The 23,892-nt window shown below is 41.4% G+C and overlaps 1 protein-coding gene across 3 annotated transcripts in view; it reads right to left on the bottom strand.

Moving 5' to 3' along the window:
- Nucleotides 1-23,892, bottom strand: part of fyco1a (FYVE and coiled-coil domain autophagy adaptor 1a) — a 44,856-nt gene that overhangs the window by 18,252 nt on the left and 2,712 nt on the right. For 2 of the 3 annotated variants that reach the window (XM_061888320.1, XM_061888322.1), the window contains exons 2-11: nt 23,000-23,118; nt 21,169-21,275; nt 15,181-15,306; nt 14,317-14,423; nt 14,046-14,189; nt 13,874-13,967; nt 8,125-10,629; nt 7,282-7,374; nt 2,391-2,509; nt 2,159-2,326 (exon numbers count right to left, since the gene is read on the bottom strand). In XM_061888320.1, the coding sequence (XP_061744304.1) occupies nt 2,159-2,326; nt 2,391-2,509; nt 7,282-7,374; nt 8,125-10,629; nt 13,874-13,967; nt 14,046-14,189; nt 14,317-14,423; nt 15,181-15,306; nt 21,169-21,275; nt 23,000-23,060 (3,524 nt within the window). In that variant the 5' untranslated portion in view covers nt 23,061-23,118. The remainder of the gene's footprint in view (nt 1-2,158; nt 2,327-2,390; nt 2,510-7,281; nt 7,375-8,124; nt 10,630-13,873; nt 13,968-14,045; nt 14,190-14,316; nt 14,424-15,180; nt 15,307-21,168; nt 21,276-22,999; nt 23,119-23,892) is intronic. The other variant, XM_061888321.1, reaches the window with a different exon arrangement.

Consider the following 23,892-nt stretch of genomic DNA (forward strand, 5'->3'; position numbering starts at 1 on the left):
GAGTCTTGTTCACGAGTGGGGGAAGAGTGGATCGTGAGATCGACAGGCGGATCGGTGCGGCGTCTTCAGTAATGCGGACGTTGTACCGATCTGTTGTGGTGAAGAAGGAGCTGAGCCGGAAGGCAAAGCTTTCAATTTACCGGTCGATCTACGTTCCCATCCTCACCTATGGTCATGAGCTTTGGGTCATGACCGAAAGGATAAGATCACGGGTACAAGCGGCGAAAATGAGTTTCCTCCGCCGTGTGGCGGGGCTCTCCCTTAGAGATAGGGTGAGAAGCTCTGTCATCCGGGAGGAACTCAAAGTAAAGCCGCTGCTCCTCCACATCGAGAGGAGCCAGATGAGGTGGTTCGGGCATCTGGTCAGGATGCCACCCGAACGCCTCCCGAGGGAGGTGTTTAGGGCACGTCCAACCGGTAGGAGGCCACGGGGAAGACCCAGGACACGTTGGGAAGACTATGTCTCCCGGCTGGCCTGTGAACGCCTCGGGATCCCCCGGGAAGAGCTAGACGAAGTGGCTGGGGAGAGGGAAGTCTGGGCTTCCCTGCTTAGGCTGCTGCGACCCAACCTCGGATAAGCGGAAGAAGATGGATGGATGGATGGAATCTAAAACAATGTAATGGAAAAAAAAAAAAAAACGCTCTAATATGCACATTTGTCACTATTGCAAAATAACAAAATAAGAAACAATGTAACAAAAATATACATCTTAAAAGTTAAACAATACCACCAATATAACTATATTTACACGCAAATATTTGTGGATAATAACGTCAGTAGAGCAGGGATGGAAGGGGAAAGTGTGCCGGAGTGTGCAGTAGAAAGAAGATGATGCAGCCATAAACTCTCGGGAAAATAATTTACCGGACACCTGCTTAGTGGCCTTGTGGTTAGTGTCCGCCCAGATATTGGTAGGTCGTGAGTTCAAAACCTGGCCGAGTCATACAAAACACTATAAAAAGGGGACCCATTTCCTCCCTGCTTGGCACTCAGCATGAAGGCTTTGAATTGGGGGTTAAATCACAAAAATGATTACCGAGCGCAGCCACCGCTGCTTCTCACTGCTGCCCTCACCTCCCAGGGGGTGGAACAAAGGGATGGGGCAAATGCAGAGAGTAATTCCATCACATCTCAGTGTGTGTGTGACTATCAGTGGTACTTTAATTTGAACTTAATATAGAAGAAAAACGCCCAAAAAAGTAACAATTCCATCACATTAGTATCAATCCGATACCAAAACCAATCTTAGTATCGGTTGCAGTACTTCTCATTTAAGTTAGCTTAGCGGTTAGCATGGTAGAAGTCCACAGAGCACTTATTCTTTTGTTGTTTCACCACTTCCCAATTAAGCTAGCTAAGCAGTTAGCGTGGCTTCTCTTCTTCTCCTGTCGTTTTGGTAAGCATGTGTTTGCACTAGTTCTGCATTTGAGAGCTGTTTGTATCACTTCATTTAGCATACTTACATAATCAAGTTTGTTCATCAATTCAGAATTGCGAGTCATCTAAGAACCGATCATTTTCCCCACACCAACAATGCAATTTAAGATGATTTAAGATAATAAAGCCCAGTTTCAATTGGCACAGTTAGTCATTTTGACAATATGTCAGAGTCATCAATATTATTGCTTGATGGCATTAGGTAAATATAATGTCTCTGTGTTACAGTAAGAGAAGTAAATTGGTTTCAGCAAAAACACAGGTGAAAAGAAATTCATACATAACACATGCAGAACAACAGTAAAATAGTATGGGCAGATCTGGGAGAAAGTGACTGACAGAATCACTGATTGTTGGACACTGGAGAGCATTGAAAGCTTTGTGGGCATTGAAGCAACAATGTCAGCTGATACCAGAAAAATCAATAAAAGCCGCTGCTCTCTTTTTTTGCCGGTACATCTCGTCTCCTGCGCTCACCAAAGTCTTTGTGTGGGTCTCTTATTACATTCAAACAAAGCCTGGATGCCATCATCCTCTTGCTCATTTCCGCCTATTCGGCGTGAGGAAAAAAAAATCAACTCTTGCTGGAATAACTAACTGAAAACACAGCGGGCCCGTGAAAAGGAGGCAACCAGTAATAGACCGGTAGCAGGCTCACATACTGAGAATGAACCCTCTTGCTTGTTGTGTTCCAGTATTTTTAATACACCGCGTGCTAACCTTATGAGTTCGATTAGCCGCTCCTCCAGGTAGTGCTTAGTCCTGTTGAGGTCATCCATCTCCGCCGTCAACCTCACGTGCTGATTTTGTTTGGCTGCTTCAGCTGCGCTCAGTTTCCGCGTCAACTCCTCGCATTCCTTTTGCACCGCCAAGTGTGCGCTTTCAGCACTGTAATAGAGGGAACAACGTTACAATCAGGGCCACATCACGCAAGGCTAGTCACGAGCGCAACCTGGTTATCGCCTGTTTCAGCTGCTCGATCGCACTCTCATTGTCACGGACGTCCGCTTCGGTTTTTGTGATGTGAGCGTCCTTCTCGCTGCTCAGCTGCAAATACTGCTCATTCTCGGCCTGCAACCAACATTAGTGAAGTGAAGTGAATTATATTTATATAGCGCTTTTTCTCTAGCGACTCAAAGCGCTTTACAAAGTGAAACCCAATATCTAAGTTACATTTAAACCAGTGTGGGTGGCACTGGGAGCAGGTGGGTAAAGTGTCTTGCCCAACGACACAACAGCAGTAACTAGGAGGGCGGAAGCGGGGATCGAACCTGCAACCCTCAAGTTGCTGGCACGGCCACTCTACCAACCGAGCTATACCGCCCCAAACAAAAAACACCTCTCTGTTCATATAGTTGAGCCATTACTCATTCAACAAAGTCCTTTTTATTTTTTGAATGGCTGGGTATGACTAAATAAGTTGTGATATTGATAAGAATAAAAAAACATTTTTTTAGTTTTTATTTTCTTTTGCGGCATTCTTAAGAATCATGTAGCCTTATCTTGAGCAGGGGAGATCAGAAGACTTCAGAAAAATTGCAGCCGCTTGAGAAAAATAAATGACATCTAATTTAAACATAGTAAGCTAAATTCGGTTATTGCAAAGGCAAAATTAACATTTTTTAAATGTAAAAACCAAATACACTAAAGTACCACATATGCTCAAATTTTTGCCTCTATTCAATTAACTGCAGAGTCGACTGGTGAGTTGTCTAAGAAAGCAAAACACCGCCTGGGTCCTTGATTAGCACGGGTTCAAGAAACATTGGCATTTATAGCTGTGGTTGTAGCAACCTGTTGATGTAGTTTTTATTGACTCCACAAAATGAGAGTAGCCATTTTTGAAGAATCATGGGTGGTCAACATCCAGTAGCTCGATGCACACTGCATGCAACTGTACTGTTGTTTACAATGAACTCATCAGCAGTATTAATGCTGACTGAGCAATTTGCGCCTTACTGCTATTTACAACACCGGTTCTGTTGCTGCTGTGATCTGCACAAAGTTCACTGTGACAATCGGATCTAATCTACAGCACTCTATACATTCAAAACACTGGTTATTTTTGTAGTGAAAGAGTATGAACATTTTGGGACAGTTACATTTTACTAAAAATGTACACAAAATAATCGTCTCGATTACTGTAACGTATTATTTTCGGGTCTCCCCATGTCTAGCATTAAAAGATTACAGTTGGTACAAAATGCGGCTGCTAGACTTTTGACAAGAACAAGAAAGTTTGATCACATTACGCCTGTACTGGCTCACCTGCACTGGCTTCCTGTGCACTTAAGATGTGACTTTAAGGTTTTACTACTTACGTATAAAATACTACACGGTCTAGCTCCATCCTATCTTGCCGATTGTATTGTACCATATGTCCCGGCAAGAAATCTGCGTTCAAAAGACTCCGGCTTATTAGTGATTCCTAGAGCCCAAAAAAAGTCTGCGGGCTATAGAGCGTTTTCCGTTCGGGCTCCAGTACTCTGGAATGCCCTCCCGGTAACAGTTCGAGATGCTACCTCAGTAGAAGCATTTAAGTCTCACCTTAAAACTCATCTGTATACTCTAGCCTTTAAATAGACCTCCTTTTTAGACCAGTTGATATGCCCCTTCTTTTCTTTCTCCTATGTCCCCCCCCTCCCTTGTGGAGGGGGTCCGGTCCGATAACCATGGATGAAGTACTGGCTGTCCAGAGTCGAGACCCAGGATGGACCGCTCGCCTGTATCGATTGGGGACATCTCTACGCTGCTGATCCGCCTCCGCTTGAGATGGTCTCCTGTGGACGGGACTCTCGCTGCTGTCTTGGATCGGCTTTGAACTGAACACTCGCGGCTGTGTTGGAGCCACTATGGATTGAACTTCCACAGTATCATATTAGACCCGCTCGACATCCATTGCTTTCGGTCCCCTAGAGGGGGGGTGGGGGGGTTGCCCACATCTGAGGTCCTCTCCAAGGTTTCTCATAGTCAGCATTGTCACTGGCGTCCCACTGGATGTGAATTCTCCCTGCCCACTGGGTGTGAGTTTTCCTTGCCCTTTTGTGGGTTCTTCTGAGGATGTTGTAGTCGTAATGATTTGTGCAGTCCTTTGAAACATTTGTGATTTGGGGCTATATAAATAAACATTGATTGATTGATTGATAAAATAAAAAAGTAAATATAAACTATTTTTTGAGACTTTAAGCCCCACTTAAGAACTTTCAGTTTTGGTTGATTTTGCCAGTGGACCAAAGCGGTAGTGTTTTGCCAGAAGGAAGACCACGTTTCCCATGAGGAGTCAAAAATACAGCTTCAAACTGACATGATGTATGCTCTTATATTGGCACAGATTATAAATATTACGTATATAATGGCTATGCTGATCAAAAAATGATTTTGGATTGTGCTACAAACATGACGCCTCTACCGAGAAGGTATTGGGGCGGATGCAGGTCCGAAGCAAAGAACGACTTGCAGGAGAGTTTTTTTCCACGGAAGTAGTGTGGAACTACCAAGCTGGATGCTATTTATTGTTACCACCCAAAATTTCCGATAGCTAACATTAGTATTATCATTTTTATTCGAGCATCAAAAGTCACTTACTAGTTTAGCAGGAAGAGAGGCAGCATTGACCAAAAATTAGCTCATGCCAGCGAGTGCAAACCGAGCCAATGTTGATCCTTGACTGTCTTTTTCCCTAGGTAACCTTCCTTTTTCTTTTTCTGTCTTCCATCCATCCATTTTCTACCGCTTATTCCCTTTTGAGGTCGCGGGGGGCGCTGGCGCCTATCTCAGCTACGGTCGGGCGTAAGGCGGGGTACACCCTGGACAAGTCGCCACCTCATCGAAGGGCCAACACAGATAGACAGACAACATTCACACTCACATTCTCACACTAGGGTCAATTTAGTGTTGCCAATCAACCTATCCCCAGGTGCATGTCTTTGGAAGTGGGAGGAAGCCGGAGTACCCGGAGGGAACCCACGCATTCACGGGGAGAACATGCAAACTCCACACAGGAAGATCCCGAGCCTGGATTTGAACCCAGGACTGCAGGACCTTCGTATTGTGAGGCAGACGCACTAACCCCTCTTCCACCGTGAAGCCCTTCTTTTTCTGTCTTTTCAGACAAAACTTTAAGTTTCTTTTGTTTTGCAGCTTCGGCCATTATAGCAGTAATCGCACAAAGGTGTTCTTCTTCTTCTTCTAGTCTTCTGGCAGTACGCAGGCGTCACGTCGACTGACGTCTTTTTAACGAATGGGTAAAGGGAAGAGTGACGTATGCCTTAAAGCATTTTAGTTGTTTGTGCAACAGGGTTCCTGTCACCCTCCACAAAGTTGCTAAGTGCCAGTGAGAGCGATACAGACCCCTCAGGCCATGTCACAGGTGCCATTCAATGAGCTGCAAGTCGATGTATCATCCTAAAAGTTGCGAAAATATTTTATGAATGTTGAAAATGTACTTAGTGCTGCTTTAACACAACAAAATCAAATTTAAAACATTTCCATGCTCGAACAACACTTAAAACCTTTAGTATATCAGTATGTGGAATTAAATAAACGGATGAAGCAAAGACATCAAACAAAGCACCAATATGATTCAGTGTAAAAGACAATTCAAACTACCGGTAAAAGTGTTCACAAAGTACACAGAACAAGAATTATGATGAACATCTTGAACCCTGTTCTTTTCCCTTTTTTTATTGAGACAAATATTACTTATGTATGCTTCCTATGGTATATTATACATTTATTATTTATTTGTTCACTGTTCTGTTACAGAGAACAAAGAAATTGGATAAAATTGATATGGTATGAAAAGGGGTAGGATTAAATAAGCTCTACTTATTTCTATTCCTTTTCGGACATGCTGTAATGAAACAACTGGAATTGTGTAATGCATTACATTGTATGGTATGCATGTTGGAAATGAACTGAACTGAAAATCCCGAAGACCCTATAAACCACATAAAAAGTCACTTAATGTCAAAATTTGGCTACAGTAGGAACAATTACGGGCTTTACCTTTCATAAGATGAAATACTGTTAACAATTTAAACATTTACATTAAAAATAGGAGAAAATATACAATACAATTAAAAATGTCACCACTTTTGCCATCGCCTCGGTTGAATCCATCAAACTCAATAAACATGCCTTTTCTGTATACATCCATTCATCCTTCCATTTTCCACCACTTGTCCCTCTTGCTATACAGTTAATTGTTTGCCTTACTGCACAAATGAATCAAAATGACTGAAAAAACAATATTTCAAACATCATTTCTGAGCTCTACATGAAAGCAGGATAACTTGTCTCTTACTTGCATTTGGACTGATACATTAAACTATTCTGCCTCCTCTGCTACGCCTACTTACAAAATAGGTGGTCTCATTACCTTTAATGATCTCCTCCCAAGACATGCATTGCAACTGAATGCTGAACAGTATTCTACCACAGAGACCGCACAACACAGGCAAAGCAATTTTCAAAATATAATAAACAGTGTGGTAGTTTTATATTGACCCTGTTGAGAGACAGGCTGAGAGGTACTTGCTGTTATTATCTCCCATGGGCATTTATGTTGAGAGCATTTGTATATTTCTATTCTGTGGAGTGGAAATCACACTACAGTGTGGTAATTGGGTCTGTAGAGGCTTCCTTTGACTTCAAGTGTATATTCATGTATGCACATATGACACTCTCTGGAGAATTAATAGATAGGACTGCTGCTTCTGTGTTATTTGTTTTATGTTGCACGATTGCACCAAAAAAAATCCTCTTTCGTGAAACCGTTCTCAAACAATGGCTGGCAACAAAAACTGCTGAATATGTTGTTTTGGTATCTGGAATGCACCTACCTCTAGTTCAGACACTCTTGTCTGCAAACAAGACGCATTTTTCATCTCCTCCTGAAGCTGGACTTTGACTTTAAGAAGGTCCTCTGCAACATTCTAATTGGTGAAAGAAGCACAAAGAGGAGATTATTTTAAGGGGAATCTAGATTTAAAACCATTCCATGTTAATATGTATTGGATATGCTTTAATGTAAATTTAGCTCCACAGTCACATTCTAAAGCTTGTGGAGGCGTTCTCAGACTGTACATGAAACCAAGCTCCACTCTCTCCAAAAGTTTTATAATTTATATTTTTAAAAAGTAAACCGTTTAAACATATCTTAAAGATGAACGTCAACGCCATTTTTAAAATAAACTTCTTGAACATTATATAGATTCACCTGGTCACAACATTAGGTAAGCCTGCACACTAAAAATAGCGGTTGTCACTGAATGTCACACGTCTGTGTTCTTGTGTGCATGCAAGATTAGATAACACTTAATCCTTTACCTTTCCTTGTTTCCTCAAACGCAATGGGCTTAATAGAATTACTAAATGTAGCCAAACTGGAAAAATCCTGCGGGCAGAGGCATCCTAAACTGGGTGCAAGCTAACCCTAACCCAATTGCATGACGTTTTGGCATTGTTTAAGTAAAGTGAAGTGAATTATACTTATATTTAGGCTGGATTTACACTACAATGATACAATGCAAATTGATTAAAAACTAAATCGCATGGTATTGATATCCTCAGTTAATAATCGAGCACCTTTATCTACCTCTGCGATCGCTTTAAAATGTTGGTTGTACTATCTACACATTTACAGTTAGAGCATTTACGTAAGGTGCATTTTAAGACTAAAGTACCTTCATCTGGACCTGATGATTCATGTTCTCAGAGCTCATCTGAAACTTCAGAGCCTCCATTTCCTCTTGACTGGCGTCCCTGAGGGTCTGCAGCTGGCTGCTGCTCTTTTCCAGCTGCTCTCGAAGTTCTGCGACAGCTTCAGGAAGTTTCTCTTTCTTTGTCAGCTCCTCCTCCAGTCGGTCATTCTCCAGCTGCAACCCGCCCATGCAATCCTCCAGGCGCTCTATCTCATGCCTAAGCTCTTCGAGGGCGGCGGCGTCGTCCGCCCAGTGCTTTTTGGCCTCCTCTTTCTCCGAACTCAGCTTGCAGATGGTCATTCCCAGCTCGGCCATCTCGGTGTTGGCCCTGTGCAGGCCGTCTCGCGTTTCAGTGTTCTCTAGGACGAGTCGGTTGTTTTCGGCTTTCAGGGCAGACAGGTCCTCTCGGAGGGCGTCCACAGAGAGGGACAATTCAGCATGGGCGGCCAGCTCTCTGTCGCGCTGCTCAGTCAGCGCTTCTTCTCTCCTTTTGCTCTCCAGTAGCTCTGCGACATGCTTTTGGTTCAGCGCTTCTGTTTGGATTTTAAGATGCTCGGTCAAAGTCCTGAACTCATCTCTTTGGACTTCGGTCACATCCAGCTGTGCTTGGGACTTCAGCTTCTCCTCTTCACACCTCTGCAACTTCACCTTGAGGTCTAAGATGTCTGCCTGGAGCCTGGACACTTCTTTCATGCTCACCTCCAACTGACCCTCCAGCACAGTCAGCTTGACAGTCACCTCCTGGTTTTCCTTAGCCTGAGCGGCGCTTGTCTGCAGTTGACACTTCTCCATGGCCTGCTTCTCAGACGTAAACATTTCTATCATTTCTGTTTGTTTCACGCAAGCGGCTTCTGCTTTTGCCTTTGCCACCTCCAGCTCCTTCTCCCTGACCTCTAGAGCGCTTAACTTGGACTTGACCTCTACAAGGTGCTCCTCTTTCCTCTCAAGGTCCACCTTCACAGCTCGGAGTTGCTCTTGAAGGCTGTCTTCGTTCTTGCGTGAAACTCCTAGGCTCTTTTCTAGTTCCCCGATCTGGCCGTGAACATTCTTCAAGTCGGCCTGCATGCGAAATAGAGATGCTTTTACTGTGTCCTGCTCTTCTCTGAGACTCTGGTTCTCCTTCTCCAGCTGCTTTGATGTGGCCTCCGAGAGCTTGGCAGACATGTTGGCCCGCTGTAGACTCTCTTCCAGTGTGCGATTCTCTTCGCGCAGCCCCTTTTCTTTTTCCCCCACTGTCATCTCGGCGTCGTCCAGTTGTCTTCGTAGCTGTTTCTCAGAAGCCCTGAGGGATGCTAACTCACCTTCAAGGACTGCCTGGCTGTCTGACATCTCCTTCTTTAGCTCGTCCTTTCTCTTAGCCGACGTCATCAGATTCTCGTTTAACTCCATGAGATTGGCACACTGTGTCTTGTAGTCCTCAATTTTTGCATTTTGCTCTCGACTGCAACTCTCCAGCTGCTGGACCTCCGAGGAGAGTTTGTCTCTCTCTGAGCTCAGGCTTAGATTCTGGGTTTTAAGGAGTTGCAGTTCTCTGCTGCTGGAGGTTATCTCTGCCTCTTTTTTCTCAAGCTGCTGCTTTAGAGCAGCGATGTCTTTTTCTAAAGTCTCTCTCTGACTGCTAAAACTCTTGCAAACTTTCACCTGGTTCTCCTGTGCCTCTCTTTTCACCTTTTCTGCTTCTTTCTCCTTCTCCTCCAGAGATGTTTGGCAGTCCTGTAGCTGCCTCTGTAAGTTGCCGGTTTCCTTTTCCCTCAGCGTCAAGGCGTCCTGCAACACTTCAAGCGAATTGCGCTGCTCCTCTACTTTGCTCTCCAGCTTGGCTTTGTCCTCAGACACAGATGTGAGCAGAGCTCTGAGTTTTGTTTCACACTCTTTTGCTGCACCATCCTTTAACCTGAGCTCCTCCTCAATTCTTTCTGTCTGCCTCTTCTTTTCATCAGCCTCGGCAACGGCCTCCATCTTGCCCTTCTCTGCGTCCTTCAACCTGTCCAAAAGCTCATGTATCTTTTGCGCTGAATCAAAGTGACTGGTTGCCTGCTGGCCCTTCTCACTCAGCGCGCCATCCAACTTGGCCAGTAACTCAATATTCTTCCTCTCAGTGGTGGCTAACTTTTCCTGGAGGCGGCACTGTTCAGCCTCTCTGACTTTTTCCCCAGTCCTGAGTTTCTCCACCTCCCGGGAAATCATCTCCTCATGCTCTTGCAGCGCCGTGAGCTCTCTGTGCAAGCCTTGTTGCTCCTCTTGTGCAGCCAGTGATGAATCTAGCTGTCTTTGGAGCGCCACCACTACCCCTCTGAGCTCCTCAGATTCGCATCCAAGTTCCTGCACTTGATCCAGGAGTTCCCGCTGCCTCAGCTCCGACTGGTCCAGTTCCAGGCGGAGGTCTTCCACTGTGCTGACATCCTCACTGCAGGGAGGCAGGGAGTCGTTCAGCTCATTCAGCTGACCCTGACCGTAGTCCGGGCTGGCGAGGAATTCTGATGCTTGCTATATGGTCGGAGGAGGACAGTTGAGTGAGATGTATTTATGGAAGCAATAAAAAAACATTTTCAGTGGAACATCTAAAACATATTCTTACAAAAATATGTCTCGAAAGTTGCAGCATACCACGCAAAAGTTCCATAAAGAAAGCGGAACCTGTTTATTTAGCTTTCTGTGTGTTTGTTTTAAAAATTTACTGTAAATGCTCCAATTTTATGTTGGAGCGTTACATGGAAGCAGGCGATAAGATAGAGGTATTTTGAAAACTCATTGTATATATAAACAACGTCTTTCTATTTGTGTTGGCCTTGCGGTGAGGTGGCCACTTCTCCAGGGTGAAACCTGCTTTACGTGCGAGTGCAGAGGGGCAAGCGTTAAAAAATGGATGGATGATTTGCATATACACAGTAGAACAGCTTACTTGATTTTTTTACTTTAATAACGAGTCAGAGTGCATGTGAAAGTGAGAAGGAAAACCTAGCTCTCCTTGATCACAGGTTTATTACAGTATATAACACAGCAGCAACAGACCGAGGTTGTAATTGCAGTAACGATCTCAGCAACTAAAGCTCTCCAGCGCTAGTGTCAAGCCCGGACAAATGAAATTTGGTGAAGGACGTGGTTGAGTTACGTGTTACACTTGGCCAAAATAATAATCACCATTATTATTCACGATTGATGTGTGATTTACAATACTAGCTGTGAACAATGAAACACTGAATATTGAGAATATATGAATGTCGCTCTTCTATTGCAGACCACCTCCTTGATTGACTTATTTTATAATCGAGCAAGACCAACAAAGATGCAAAACACAAGCCAAATATAGATGCGAAAGGTAAAAAACATCCACATATTCGATATATCACTGTTCTGCAGAACTTTGCTGTAGAAATCTGCCTCTGTCTTACACTCGCTGCTCTGTAAACAAGCCCTGCCCATTCTGCTCCTGCCTCGTCTGCATGAAGCAAAGTTTTGTATGTCATTAAAAAGTGCAGATTTTAACCTTTGGAATCATTTATATAATTTGAAAATATGCCAAGGTAGCCCATTAAATTGCCTTTTTTATGCTGTTTTGCAAGAGCCGTGTCACGAGACTTCAAACTTGCAATTCATTGGCTGGTTCTGAGACGGGATCGATTGCTTCAGGCATAATTTACCAGAAGTGAGTCTTGCTTTTTGAAGCAGCAAATGTTTCAACACTGAATTTTTCAGCAATTATTTTCTATGCACTGCATTTTGAATTTTTATTTCACTGAATTTTTTTACAATGAGTTTTTATAGACTGATTTTTTTTACACTGAATGATAAAACATTGAATGTTTCTTAAATTATATTGTCAGTATACAATAATATGATGTAAAAAAATGTAGTTCACAAAATTTAAACGCGAAAAAACACTTACATAAATTCCGTGTAAAAAAAATCTTTGGTAATAAAGACACAAATTAACCTCCATACTTCAAGTGGCTTCGATACGAGCCGCTGTTGCTCCTCTGCTGCGAGATTGCTTGATTTGATATGCTGCTTTTTAACCTTCGTCTTGTGTTAGGGTCGTAAAACCCGTTTTAGTTTTTAAATGCATAAAAACACCACATACATTTATTTTTTTGCATCAAAGCTTTTTGACTTCGTCAGGAACCTCTTTGTCAACAAAATAAAACATTTTAATTTTTTTCACTAAATTATAAAATGCTCTGGTAGAAATTATGCTCTTGGTGTTGTTAGGGTCGGTTTCGACCCGGTTATAAAAATAAGATGATAAAGCAACGATAAGAGCCAAAACTGAACACACTGACAGCCAGCTCCTCTCCCCATCATGTGAGCTTTAGTGGATTCTCATTTTACCTTGTTATCCTATACAAAAACAAACAAAAGACGGACACTAAAAGTGTCACTTTTTGCCACTCTGATTTTGTTTTTTTATTAGTTTTGGAACTAGTAATATATTTCTCTTGGTTTCATTTGCTTGATTGTTTGTTTGTTTGATGTTGGATTTCTGTTGCTGAAAAAAATACTTTTTAGCCTTTTTCTTGAAGTAAATATATATGGGTCGAAATTGACCCGTAACACCATGGATGTTACTATACTTAAAATTCTTAAAATGAAAAAATAAACAAAACACATTTATTTAAGAGATGTGTTCTAATACCCCTTAGTAATAGTTAGGTAACACAACAACCTTTTTTTTATTTATGATTCTCTTGAGGTTCGTTTTACCATTTTTAAAAATTGAAATCGAGGGGTATACTGACAAAATAAGGCCCAATGGCCCAAACCAAAAATATTAAAACCAATATTTTCAAGGATAAGGAAGCCTAACAAGGTAACCAAGAGATGAGAAACAAATTGGATGATGGATAATTGTCTTTAGTGTATTTTACAGCTGATTTAAAACATGGGTCAAAACCAACCCGTTAACATAAGAGATGGTAACAGAAAGCTAACATAAGAGGAAGGTTAAATGTTTATATCTTCGCTAATCACACTCATTTACTTGTGGCAGCCAAAATCGTGATTAAAAATGTGATTAATCATGCAGCCCTATTTTAATGAAATATAGCAACAAATCATTTGTAATTTTTCCTCTGGAAAAAAGGTCAAAACAATGTGTAGATTTCATGGAAAAAACTGTCAGCTCCGTTGCCAGAATATTATCGTAAAATTTAGTTACTTTTTTTTTTACAGCATGTAACTGTAAATGGAATGGAAAAAGAGTGCCACCGTTTCTTTTTTTTACCATAAAACTCTGGAGACTGCGTTGCCACTTTCTTACCGTAAAATCTATTGATAGTACGGTTTGCTATTGAAAATGCAAATATGGTCTCAATGTTTTTTTACAGTAAAATTCTGGCGAATGAGCAGACAGTTTTTCACCATAAAATGTAATGGGATTTTGACAGTGTACAATTTGATGGATAACTTTAAAATCATAAGTTAAGCTGATACTTCAGTATTTATTTATATTTTAACAAAACAATGTTTTGGGATGTATAATAATACATGTTGTTGCATTAGATAATGTTAATGTTTAAAAGAAATGCAATTTCATGCAGAAAATGTTTTTTGTTTTCCAAATGGAAAGAAAAAATACATTATTAAGAAAACAAAGTACTTTATTGACAAATATTACTTCCAGGCTTTTGCAGGCCACGCAAAATTATGTGCTGGACCAGATGTGACCAACAGGCCTTGAGTTTGACATCTGGGTTTTAGAGGTTCCACTGCACCATTTAATCAAACCACTTACCTGGGAGTAACTGCTGGCCAGGCTGTTAATACTGGAACTGCGACTGGGCGGTTTCCAAGTGTGCCCGGGTGAGCTTGCGCCTCCCAAAGTCCTCCTGTTGGACACGACAACATTCTACATTAAGGTACAAACACTCAATTTCTGTCACATGCATACGATGCAAGGTGTTTACCTTGCAAACGTGGGCCAGGAGGCATCGAGGTCATAACCTCTGGAAGCCACGTCAAAGTGGACCTCATTGAGCTCGTACAAGTGATTGATGATATCGACACTGAGGTGCGGCTTCAAGAAGGGGCTTCGAGCGTAGTACCAGTCACTGTGGGGGAGAAAGTCACAAATGGCAAAAAAAACCATTTCCTCACCGCGAGACCAATAAAGACTTATTTAATTTTAATCCATGGTATTCTAACCAGGGTTATTATATAATAAAAAACATTATCTACCCTGTGACTCTTTGGTTCATGAGGCACTGCTGCAACGTGTCAGCCAATCGCTGATGCACCAGGGAGTAGCGAATAAACGCTCGGCCCTTCCCAACCGGCGTCTTCAGCTATTGGAGGGGTGAGGGGAGGAAGAAGACAAGCAGCTATGATAAAAATGACAAATCAACCTCTCGGCTAACATTAATATGGTATTTTTCCACATGACAGAATGCTCAAACATGTCTTCTATTTTGTACACAGTCAAACTGATTGATATGATTTGTTCTTGTGATATAAAAATGTTGATGCCCTAATGCAGGGGTAGGGAACCTATGGCTCAAGAGCCAGATGTGGCTCTTTTGATGACTGCACCTGGCTCTCAGATAAATCTTAGCTGACATTGCTTAACAGGATAAGTAATGAATAATTTCGCTGGTAATCACAGTGTTAAAAATTAAGTTCAAAATATAAAACATTCTCATGCATTTTAATCGATCCATCCAGTTTCTACCGCACCTGTTCAAGAAGTCGCATTAATGGTATGAAGTATTTTACTTGTTGTTGGTTAGCTTCAGAATAACAGTGTTATTAAAAAGAATAAGAGACTTTTTATACTCTAAAAATGTTGGTCTTACTAGAAGAAATCCACGCATTTAGTTGTATTCAGTATTAAAAAAAATAGCATATGGCTCTCACGGAAATACTTTTTAAAATATTTGGCGTGTATGGCTCTCTCAGCCAAAAAGGTTCCCGACCCTTGCCCTAATGGGAAGACATTCATTGACTGACTACTTTTAATTGCTTCTAAACTGCTTATTAACATGGAAGCGCGACACTGATTATACTTGCTTATAGTGCAATGAGCCTTAATAAAGCTCTTCATACCTCCGATATGGATTTGACGAAACGGATGCCGTCATTCGCGCCTTTAATTTTAGCCAGGCAGTCAGTGAAGTAATCCCAGTAATCTTTCTTTGTGCCGAGAAACGTGGTCTTCTCCTTCTGGTCAAACTGAAAGACAAGAGGACATAACTCAAAGTGAAAGAAAAGTGTACTTGCTAATAAATGTTTGTTTAATGTCATGTGTTTCTACAACTTCTCTCTTCCTCAAGTACATTGATATTGTGATGTATCCTTGCTGGGGTTTTTCCCGATACATCAGAGCAATTCAGATAAATTGTTGTTGGGGCCACACTTTCAAAAAGCTAAGTACATATCGTCAAAAGGCTCTGCTACATATTATATTAAATATTGTGCGTGTTTGTGTAGTATCCGTGGATGCGTGTATGTCTGTAAGCCTCAGACGTTGCTTTGTCTGTCTTCACAATCTTGGTGCTTCATTCCGTGATGTGTCGTGGCGATAATACAGCAGGTTGCTATAGAAACAACCGTGATCTTAGTCTAGAAAAAAAGTCAACAATCGGCAGATGTCCATGACGGAAAGGGTAGTTCGGAATGTCAGAGCGGCTCAAAGCAGCGATCTCCTTGAGGGGTTTTTCTTTTTTCTTTGTCCTGTTCAGCTATTCAGGCAAAACATATAGTTGATGTAGATGCCCATATTTGCTGTAGATATTTACTTTACAAAAGAGAAGTGTGGGGTACTTATCTTGTTGCTTTATTTGTATTTGACTTTATTAAATGGATTTAGATTATAATTTGGCGCAGCCGGACCGGAACATGAGGCGATAGAAAGAGAAAAAAAGAAAGACAGGGGGAAATTGCAGGACGAGAGGGAGATAAGACAGAGACACACCAACAACAGAACACCATCAGCAAATATATGTACAAATATGAGACGAAAAGTGGTAGCAAAGAAGCACTTAGTGAAGTAAATATTAATACCACAAAAATGACAATGAGCATTATTGCACTACAAATGGAACAATAAACAAATAAATAAAAATGGGAAAGAAATAGCACTATTGATAATGAATAACAAAAACTACCTTTATTATCGACAATACAATTGTTTTAAATGCAACAATACATATATATAATGATAACTTGAAATATAAAAGAAAGCAGACAAATGGAAGGGAAGAAAGAGTAGCGAACTATATTAACCTTGTAGATTGTTATACTAACAATAAGTTAAACTTTGTCAGTGTGCCATGTGTTACTCAGTTTCCCCAAGGGGAACGTTAGTATATGTTTGATGAAACGTGATTATATGCATGACTGTATGTATGCCTATGTACAGTATGTGTATATGTATGTTTGTACAGTAAATGTGCGTGTGGATGTATGTACTGTGAGTGTGCCTGTGTACACTGAATTTATGTATGTATGTGGGAGCGTAGGTATCTATGTGGGTAAATACTAATGTATGTATGTGTTGATGAATGAATATATGTATGTATGTATGTATATATGTATATATAATTGTGTGTATGCATGTGTATTTGTATGTACAATATCTCTGTCTCCCAGTGTATGCAGGAGTCAAAGTACGGCCGCAGCCAGTCAGAGAGCCCAACCGAAATTAATAAAAAAAAAATGTGGTTATCTATTTTTCATTTTAAAGGCTTAAGATGTTTATTATAATTATTTTTATTTGTGCTTCATGAACACTTGTAGTTTGAACAGTTTCTTAAACTGAATCATATTAGCACTTAGTTTGATTTCCTACTAATTCCATTACATAATGTAATTCCACTTACTGATATGCTGAAGTTCTTAAGTGTTGTACATGCATACAAATGTTTTAAAGTACTAGTAGAGTGGAAAAACAAGTTGGCTTAATATGCTTAATTGTGTTTCATTGTATCCATCACATCTCAACCACCGGTCCGTGACGCATTTGCTACCAGGCCGCACAGAAACAATAATTAATTTATCAACTACCGCATTTTCTCTAACTTAAATTTTGCCTGTCCCACTAAACACACCAATAAGCTTGTTAATGGATGTATATTACAACTCCTTTGTTATAGTACATAGGACAATGCACATTAATGGACATATACAATGTTAATGTGCCTAATTTTTCATGCTAACATTTTTGCTGTTTTTATCTGCCACGCGTAGAAAGCCGGTCCGTGAAAATAATGCATACATGAAACCGGTCCCTGGTGGAAAAAAGGTTGGGGAACTCTGCATTAAACCATATCCAATTGTTTTTACAATCTGCAACATATTTGAAAATACTGCCTAAATATCACGAAATGCCACAAATTAAGTCAGCCATTTTGAATATTCCGCTCCCAACGCCTTCGGTAATTTCCATAGATTGACGTAACCATCATCCATCATCATCATCTTCCGCTTATCCGAGGTCGGGTCGCGGGGGCAACAGCCTAAGCAGGGAAACCCAGAATTCCCTCTCCCCAGCCACTTCGTCTAGCTCTTCGCGGGGGATCCCGAGGCGTTCCCAGGCCAGCCGGGAGACATAATCTTCCCAACGTGTCCTGGGTCTTCCCCGTGGCCTCCTACCGGTTGGACGTGCCCTAAACACCTCCCTAGGGAGGCGTTCGGGTGGCATCCTGACCAGATGCCCGAACCACCTCATCTGGCTCCTCTCGATGTGGAGGAGCAGCGGCTTTACTTTGAGTTCCTCCCGGATGGCAGAGCTTCTCACCCTATCTCTAAGGGAGAGACCTGGAAACTCATTTCGGCCGCTTGTACCCGTGATCTTATCCTTTCGGTCATGACCCAAAGCTCATGACCATAGGTGAGGATGGGAACATAGATCGACCGGTAAATTGAGAGCTTTGCCTTCCGGCTCAGCTCCTTCTTCACCACAACGGATCGATACAACGTCCGCATTACAGAAGACGCCGCACCGATCCGCCTGTCGATCTCACGATCCACTCTTCCCCCACTCGTGAACAAGACTCCTAGGTACTTGAACTCCTCCACTTAGGGCAGGGTCTCCTCCCCAACCCGGAGATGGCATTCCACCCTTTTCCGGGCGAGAACCATGGACTCGGACTTGGAGGTGCTGATTCTCATTCCGGTCGCTTCACACTCGGCTGTGAACCGATCCAGCGAGAGCTGAAGATCCCGGTCAGATGAAGCCATCAGGACCACATCATCTGCAAAAAGCAGAGACCGAATCCTGCGGCTACCGTTGTAACGTTTGTGCAGTCTGACCACAGTATCAGATCAGGCATACTGGAAATACGCAAGAATTAGAGAGAGATGTGCTGCCATTCACGGTCTTTATTTAAGACATGAACACTAAGGCAGACCGACTATTTTTTAGCGGCAGACTGATAACACACAGTTTTGTAGCCCTCTACAGTGATGTCCTGCTGCTCCCGCATCACCCCATCTTTGCTAGTCGGAGTTATTTTAGATAATCAATCAATCAATCATCAATCAAAGTTTCTTATATAGCCATAAATCCCGAGTGTCTCAAAGGGCTGCACAAGCCACAACGACATCTTCGGTTCCGATCACACATCAGGGCAAGAAAAAAACAACCCAGTGGGATGACAATGAGAAACCTAATAATATTATAAATCACACCTTTCATCTGGATATTAGGAGGATTTAGCCATAAATGCAGAAGTTGTTCATCTGTGAGATTCAAATCATACCCGAAGATTGACACAAACTCCACACAACCGAAAACAGTGTCTGCAGGGAGACTTGTCCTTGTTAACCCTTCGTGTGCATCATGATTAATTATTCATATGAACGGGAAGATAAGACATCCTATCAGTCATCATCGCAGTAAGAGCAGACATTGTACAGTAAGCTATAGTTTTATTATGTTTTTGTTTCTTGTTTAGCACTTAGCAATACTATTACATGATACTTAGTGTTTCACTAAAGCTGGATCTGTTTAGCAGAGGTTCTAAAACTTGTAACCCATCCTCCTTACATTCAGGATCAACAATTTAAGTTTATGGATCATCATTTTTCCCAAAGTAATTGTTGTTGGCTCTTACAAAGTGTGCATGATTTGCATTGTCGTTGGTGATGAAGGGATCTGGTGTTCCTACCTCTATGTTACGCGATGACATGTCTGGCTAGCTCTTCATCTCTGAAAACGGCTCGGGAATCTCTGTGAGATTGATACTATTTTGATCATATCTATTTACTCGACAACTTTGGAAGTCTTTCGGTGTCATATGTCAGATATATACGATAATACCTTCAATATAGGGGCAACTTGCTTTTCCACTCTCCTGGTACTATAAATTAAATTTTCCTCTAAGGCTATATTTGTCATCTTTTGTTGAGAAGTATTCTTACACATTCTTGGGCATCAGATTATAGTTTGCTTTGTACATGAATTTAGCTGTTTGCAAATACACCAAGTCATTGAATTTAAATATTCTTGTATTATTTTGTATTATGTAGTGCGTAGTGGGTAGAGCGGCCGGCCAGAAACCTGAGGGTTGCAGGTTCGCTTTCCACCTATTGACATCCAAAAAATTGCTGCCGTTGTGTCCTTGGGCAGGACACTTCACCCTTTGCCCCCGGTGCCGCTCACACTTGTGAATGAATGATAGGTGGTGGTCGGAGGGGCCGTAGGCGCAAACTGGCAGCCACGCTCCCCTCAGTCTACCCCAGGGCAGCTGTGGCTACTGATGTAGCTTACCACCACCAGGTGTGAATGAATGTTGAGTCCCACTTCTCTGTGAGCGCTTTGAGTGTCTAGAAAAGCGCGATATAAATCCAAGTTTTTTTTTTTTTAATTGATATTTTTGTAACACCATTAGTGAATGAAGCGCACATTTGTAGTTGTTTACCCATACATTCCAATGCTTGTTTACTCAATTGTCTGTTCCTGGTTCTCAATTTGATTATAATTTCGCCTTTCAGAGCGAAAAGCTTTTCCGAAATGTTATACAGCTTGTGATTTAGTTAAGAATTTGCAGCATTCTGAGTGCCAACAACCCTGCCCATCTCATCAATCATGCCGGGCAGCTACTGGGTACCTTTAATGGCTGCCATCGTCTTCCGAATTTGTCAATACACCATGGATATGCTCAGTCCAATCAGCAGAAGCCCCGATATCCTACTTCCGAATACATATAGAACTTTAATATCCTCAATGGAAAGAATCACCAGGCACAAGACCTTCAACTTCTCCCACGTGTGCATTGTGTATACAACAGCAAACATTCCATCGGGACAGACAGGTTACCCCGAACCTGAGCTTCTCCTCGAGAAAATCTTGTCAATGGCAATAAGAGACCGGTCGATCAATTCAATGTTTCAGATTTGGAGAACAGTGTGGGGAGAGGCTCCAAAAAGTTGAGACAGGACAAGACGAAGAAGCAGACCAGGGAAAGATAAGGGAGATGGAAAGGAGGCGTCCTGCTTCGCTGTGAGCAAGAAAGAAATAATAAAGTTTCCATTTTTTCTCCAGTGGCTAACAATCTAAAAAAAATATTACCGTAATGAGTGCATTTAGTTTGTTGTCACTCGGGTAATACTTACTTTGTCCTAAACAAAAAGGCACTGTTTACACGTTTTAAATAACGTTGTTGAAGCAGTCAGTAGTTACATCAATGTAGTTCTTCCACACGTCTTTAGTGATAACGACGACGTTGACAATAAGACGGACCAATTTCTCATAGAAACGTCCATTTAGGGTCTAAAATGTTATGTAGTCGAAAGCGGTCATCATGTATTTTGAAAACTTGATAAATCTTTCGACAAAAGTGGGACAGACTTAAGCGGGTTGCTCTCTCTTTCACCCAATAGTTATCATGGTTAGGAATAAAGATGACATACAATGATAATCTATATGAAATTATAGCTATCTTTTTTAATGATCAACTGCAAATGCTAATCAAATGTCCACTCCACAGTGAATCCTCTGTAAAATGCTTGTCGCTCCAAAAATTTGGATTGTGTCGTTCACAGGTCTGATTTGGTCCGTTCGCCGCCAGTTAAATATCTCCGTATACACACCTGTAGCAGGTACTCCAGTTTATAAGAGAATTTATGCAGGTTGGTGCTGTCATCTGTGATAGGCTCCCCGCTTTCCGTGTACTCTTTGGCAAGCTCTGCAACAGAGTCTGCATTTCAAAAGAAGAAGAATTAAAGAGTGTCACAAATTAAAAGTGGTAGCACCTAAATCTGACATTCATAACCTTTAACCTAAGCCAGTGGTTCTTAACCTTGCTGGAGGTACCGAACCCTGTTAGTTTCATATGCACATTCACCGAAGCCTTCTTAGTGAAAAATAAAATGTTTTTTTTTTCAAATTCAAGACAAAGTTATGTTTTTGGTAACACTTTAGTATGGAGAACATATTCTAAGTAACAAAGACTTAATTTAGAGGTTTTTGGACATTAGGGGAACGTATTCTAAGTAACAAACACTTAATTTGGAGTTATTTGGTTAGGGTTAGGGTTATAATGAGGCCATGCCTCATTATAATGCCTCATAACGCATTACTTAATAATGACTAGTTAAGAGCCAATATGTTACAGATTTGCATGTTAATAAGCAACTAATTAATGGTGAATATGTCCCCCATACTAAAGTGTTACCATGTTTTTTTTACAGGTGCACAAAATGAACCGTGCATGAACATCACCTTGTTCAAAGAACAAAACAGACACTAAACTCACACTAGACTGCATAAACTCACAACAAATGACACACCTGCAAATCAGTGTGACTTCTGCTGTTGCCGTATCCGTAATACGCCGATAGGGAGAAGTTTTTATTGAGACGATGAGTCGGGTGTGTTTTGACCTCTGCCGAACCCCTGAGGCTGACTCACCGAACCCCTAGGGTACGATCGAACCCAGGTTAAGAACCACTGACCTAAGCACTTATATTTGTAGTCCAACCTTTTCGGGGGTCCTTTTCTATTGTTTTTAACTACCGTATTTTTTGGAATATAAGTCGCACTTGCTGAAAATGCATAATAAAGAAGGAAGAAAACATATATAAGTCGCACTGGAGTATACCTCGCATTTTTGGGGGAAATTTATTTGATAAAACACAACACCAAGAATAGACATTTGAAAGGCAATTTAAAATAAATAAAGAATAGTGAACAACAGGCTGAATAAGTGTACCTTATATGACGCATAAATAACCTACTGAGAACGTGCCTGATATATGTTGACGTAACATATTATGGTAAGAGTCATTCAAATAACTATAAAATAAAAAATGCTATACGTTTACCAAACAATCTGTCACTCTTAATCGCTAAATCCGATGAAATCTTATACGTCTGGTCTCTTACGTGAATGAGCTGAATAATATTATTTGATATTTTACGGTAATGTGTTAATAATTTCACACATAAGTCGCTCCTGTGTATAAGTCGCACCCCCGGCCAAACTATGAAAAAAACTGCGACTTATAGTCCAAAAAATATGGTACTTGCTTCGTATCCAATGCAAAAACATGTGCTGGGTGTGTCTCTCGATGCACTCGATGCTTGTCTGGCTACTTGCTGATACACACATCCAGCACAACACTTTTCTGGATATCAGTCAAAAATAAGTTTTTGTCTTTTTTCTTGATGAAACAGCTCAGGTCAGATGATACCACACGCACACAGACAGGAGGTCATAGTCCATCCATCCATTTCCTACCGCTTATTCCTTTTGGGGTCGCGGGGGGCGCATAGTGTGACTGTAAATCCTCTGATAGCTTCTCTACAGTCACACCATGTCAGCCAACAACTGTGCGGTCACTGGGTGATCTATTCACATACGCACACACACACACAAACACATATATAAATATATATATATATATAAAGCTAGTGTCATACCATGTAGATCTCTGATAATCCTCTGGAGCTGGCTCTCCCCAACCGTAGCCCCGGCAGCCATGGTGGCCCCACCCGTCTCTCCTTGGCAACCAAGGGGTGATGGGGTCACGTCCAGTCTGCTGAATAAGAAAGTGACGAAAGAGTGCACAAGAAAAAGACTGGCTGTAATATTAAGTTATCCGTGCAGTCATGTTAAGTAAATAGTATCCAACGACACACACTGACTTCCAAATGTGCCTGAAGTGTAACAGTTATGGTAGTTTCTTCTTTGTTGCAAAATTCTGAATTCCTGTCATCGTAAAACTGTAATTAATTTAGAGTACATTGAATAAACATGTGAATTCCATCAGTTCAATAGGGGATGTAACCGTAAAGTAGGAGGTCCTTCAAGTTCACTCACACATTTTACCTTTATGACCAAAAACCTTCCTAAAAACTGAAGAGTGACACACAATCATTTATTTGACAAGTCAACATCAGAGAAAAAGGTTTTGCTACATGCTTAACTTTGTTGGGACTAACGCATTACTGGAACGCCGTTATTTTTGGCGGTAACTAGTAGTCTAACGCGTTATTTTTTATATTCAGTAACTCAGTTACGGTTACTACATGATGCGTGACTTTACGTTATTTTTCATGTAGGACCGGCTAAAAACTGAGAACATCCGAGTGTGTTTTATTGGAGAGCTGCAGTGTCGCCCTTCGGAATCTTCACAAGAGGGAGAAGAGGTGCACTGTGTTTGTGTGTGTGTGGGTGGGGGTGGGGGGGGGGACGTGGCTGTGTTAACTAACATGGAGATATACTCACTACTTTTGTTTTGTCGACCACAAAGAAAAGAAAATTTTAGTTAAATGTAAGTGGTCAAAAGTCCTATCTACTGCCCAAAACAGTC

Source organism: Nerophis ophidion, linkage group LG26 (assembly GCF_033978795.1).
Source record: "Nerophis ophidion isolate RoL-2023_Sa linkage group LG26, RoL_Noph_v1.0, whole genome shotgun sequence".
Lineage (NCBI taxonomy): Eukaryota > Metazoa > Chordata > Actinopteri > Syngnathiformes > Syngnathidae > Nerophis > Nerophis ophidion.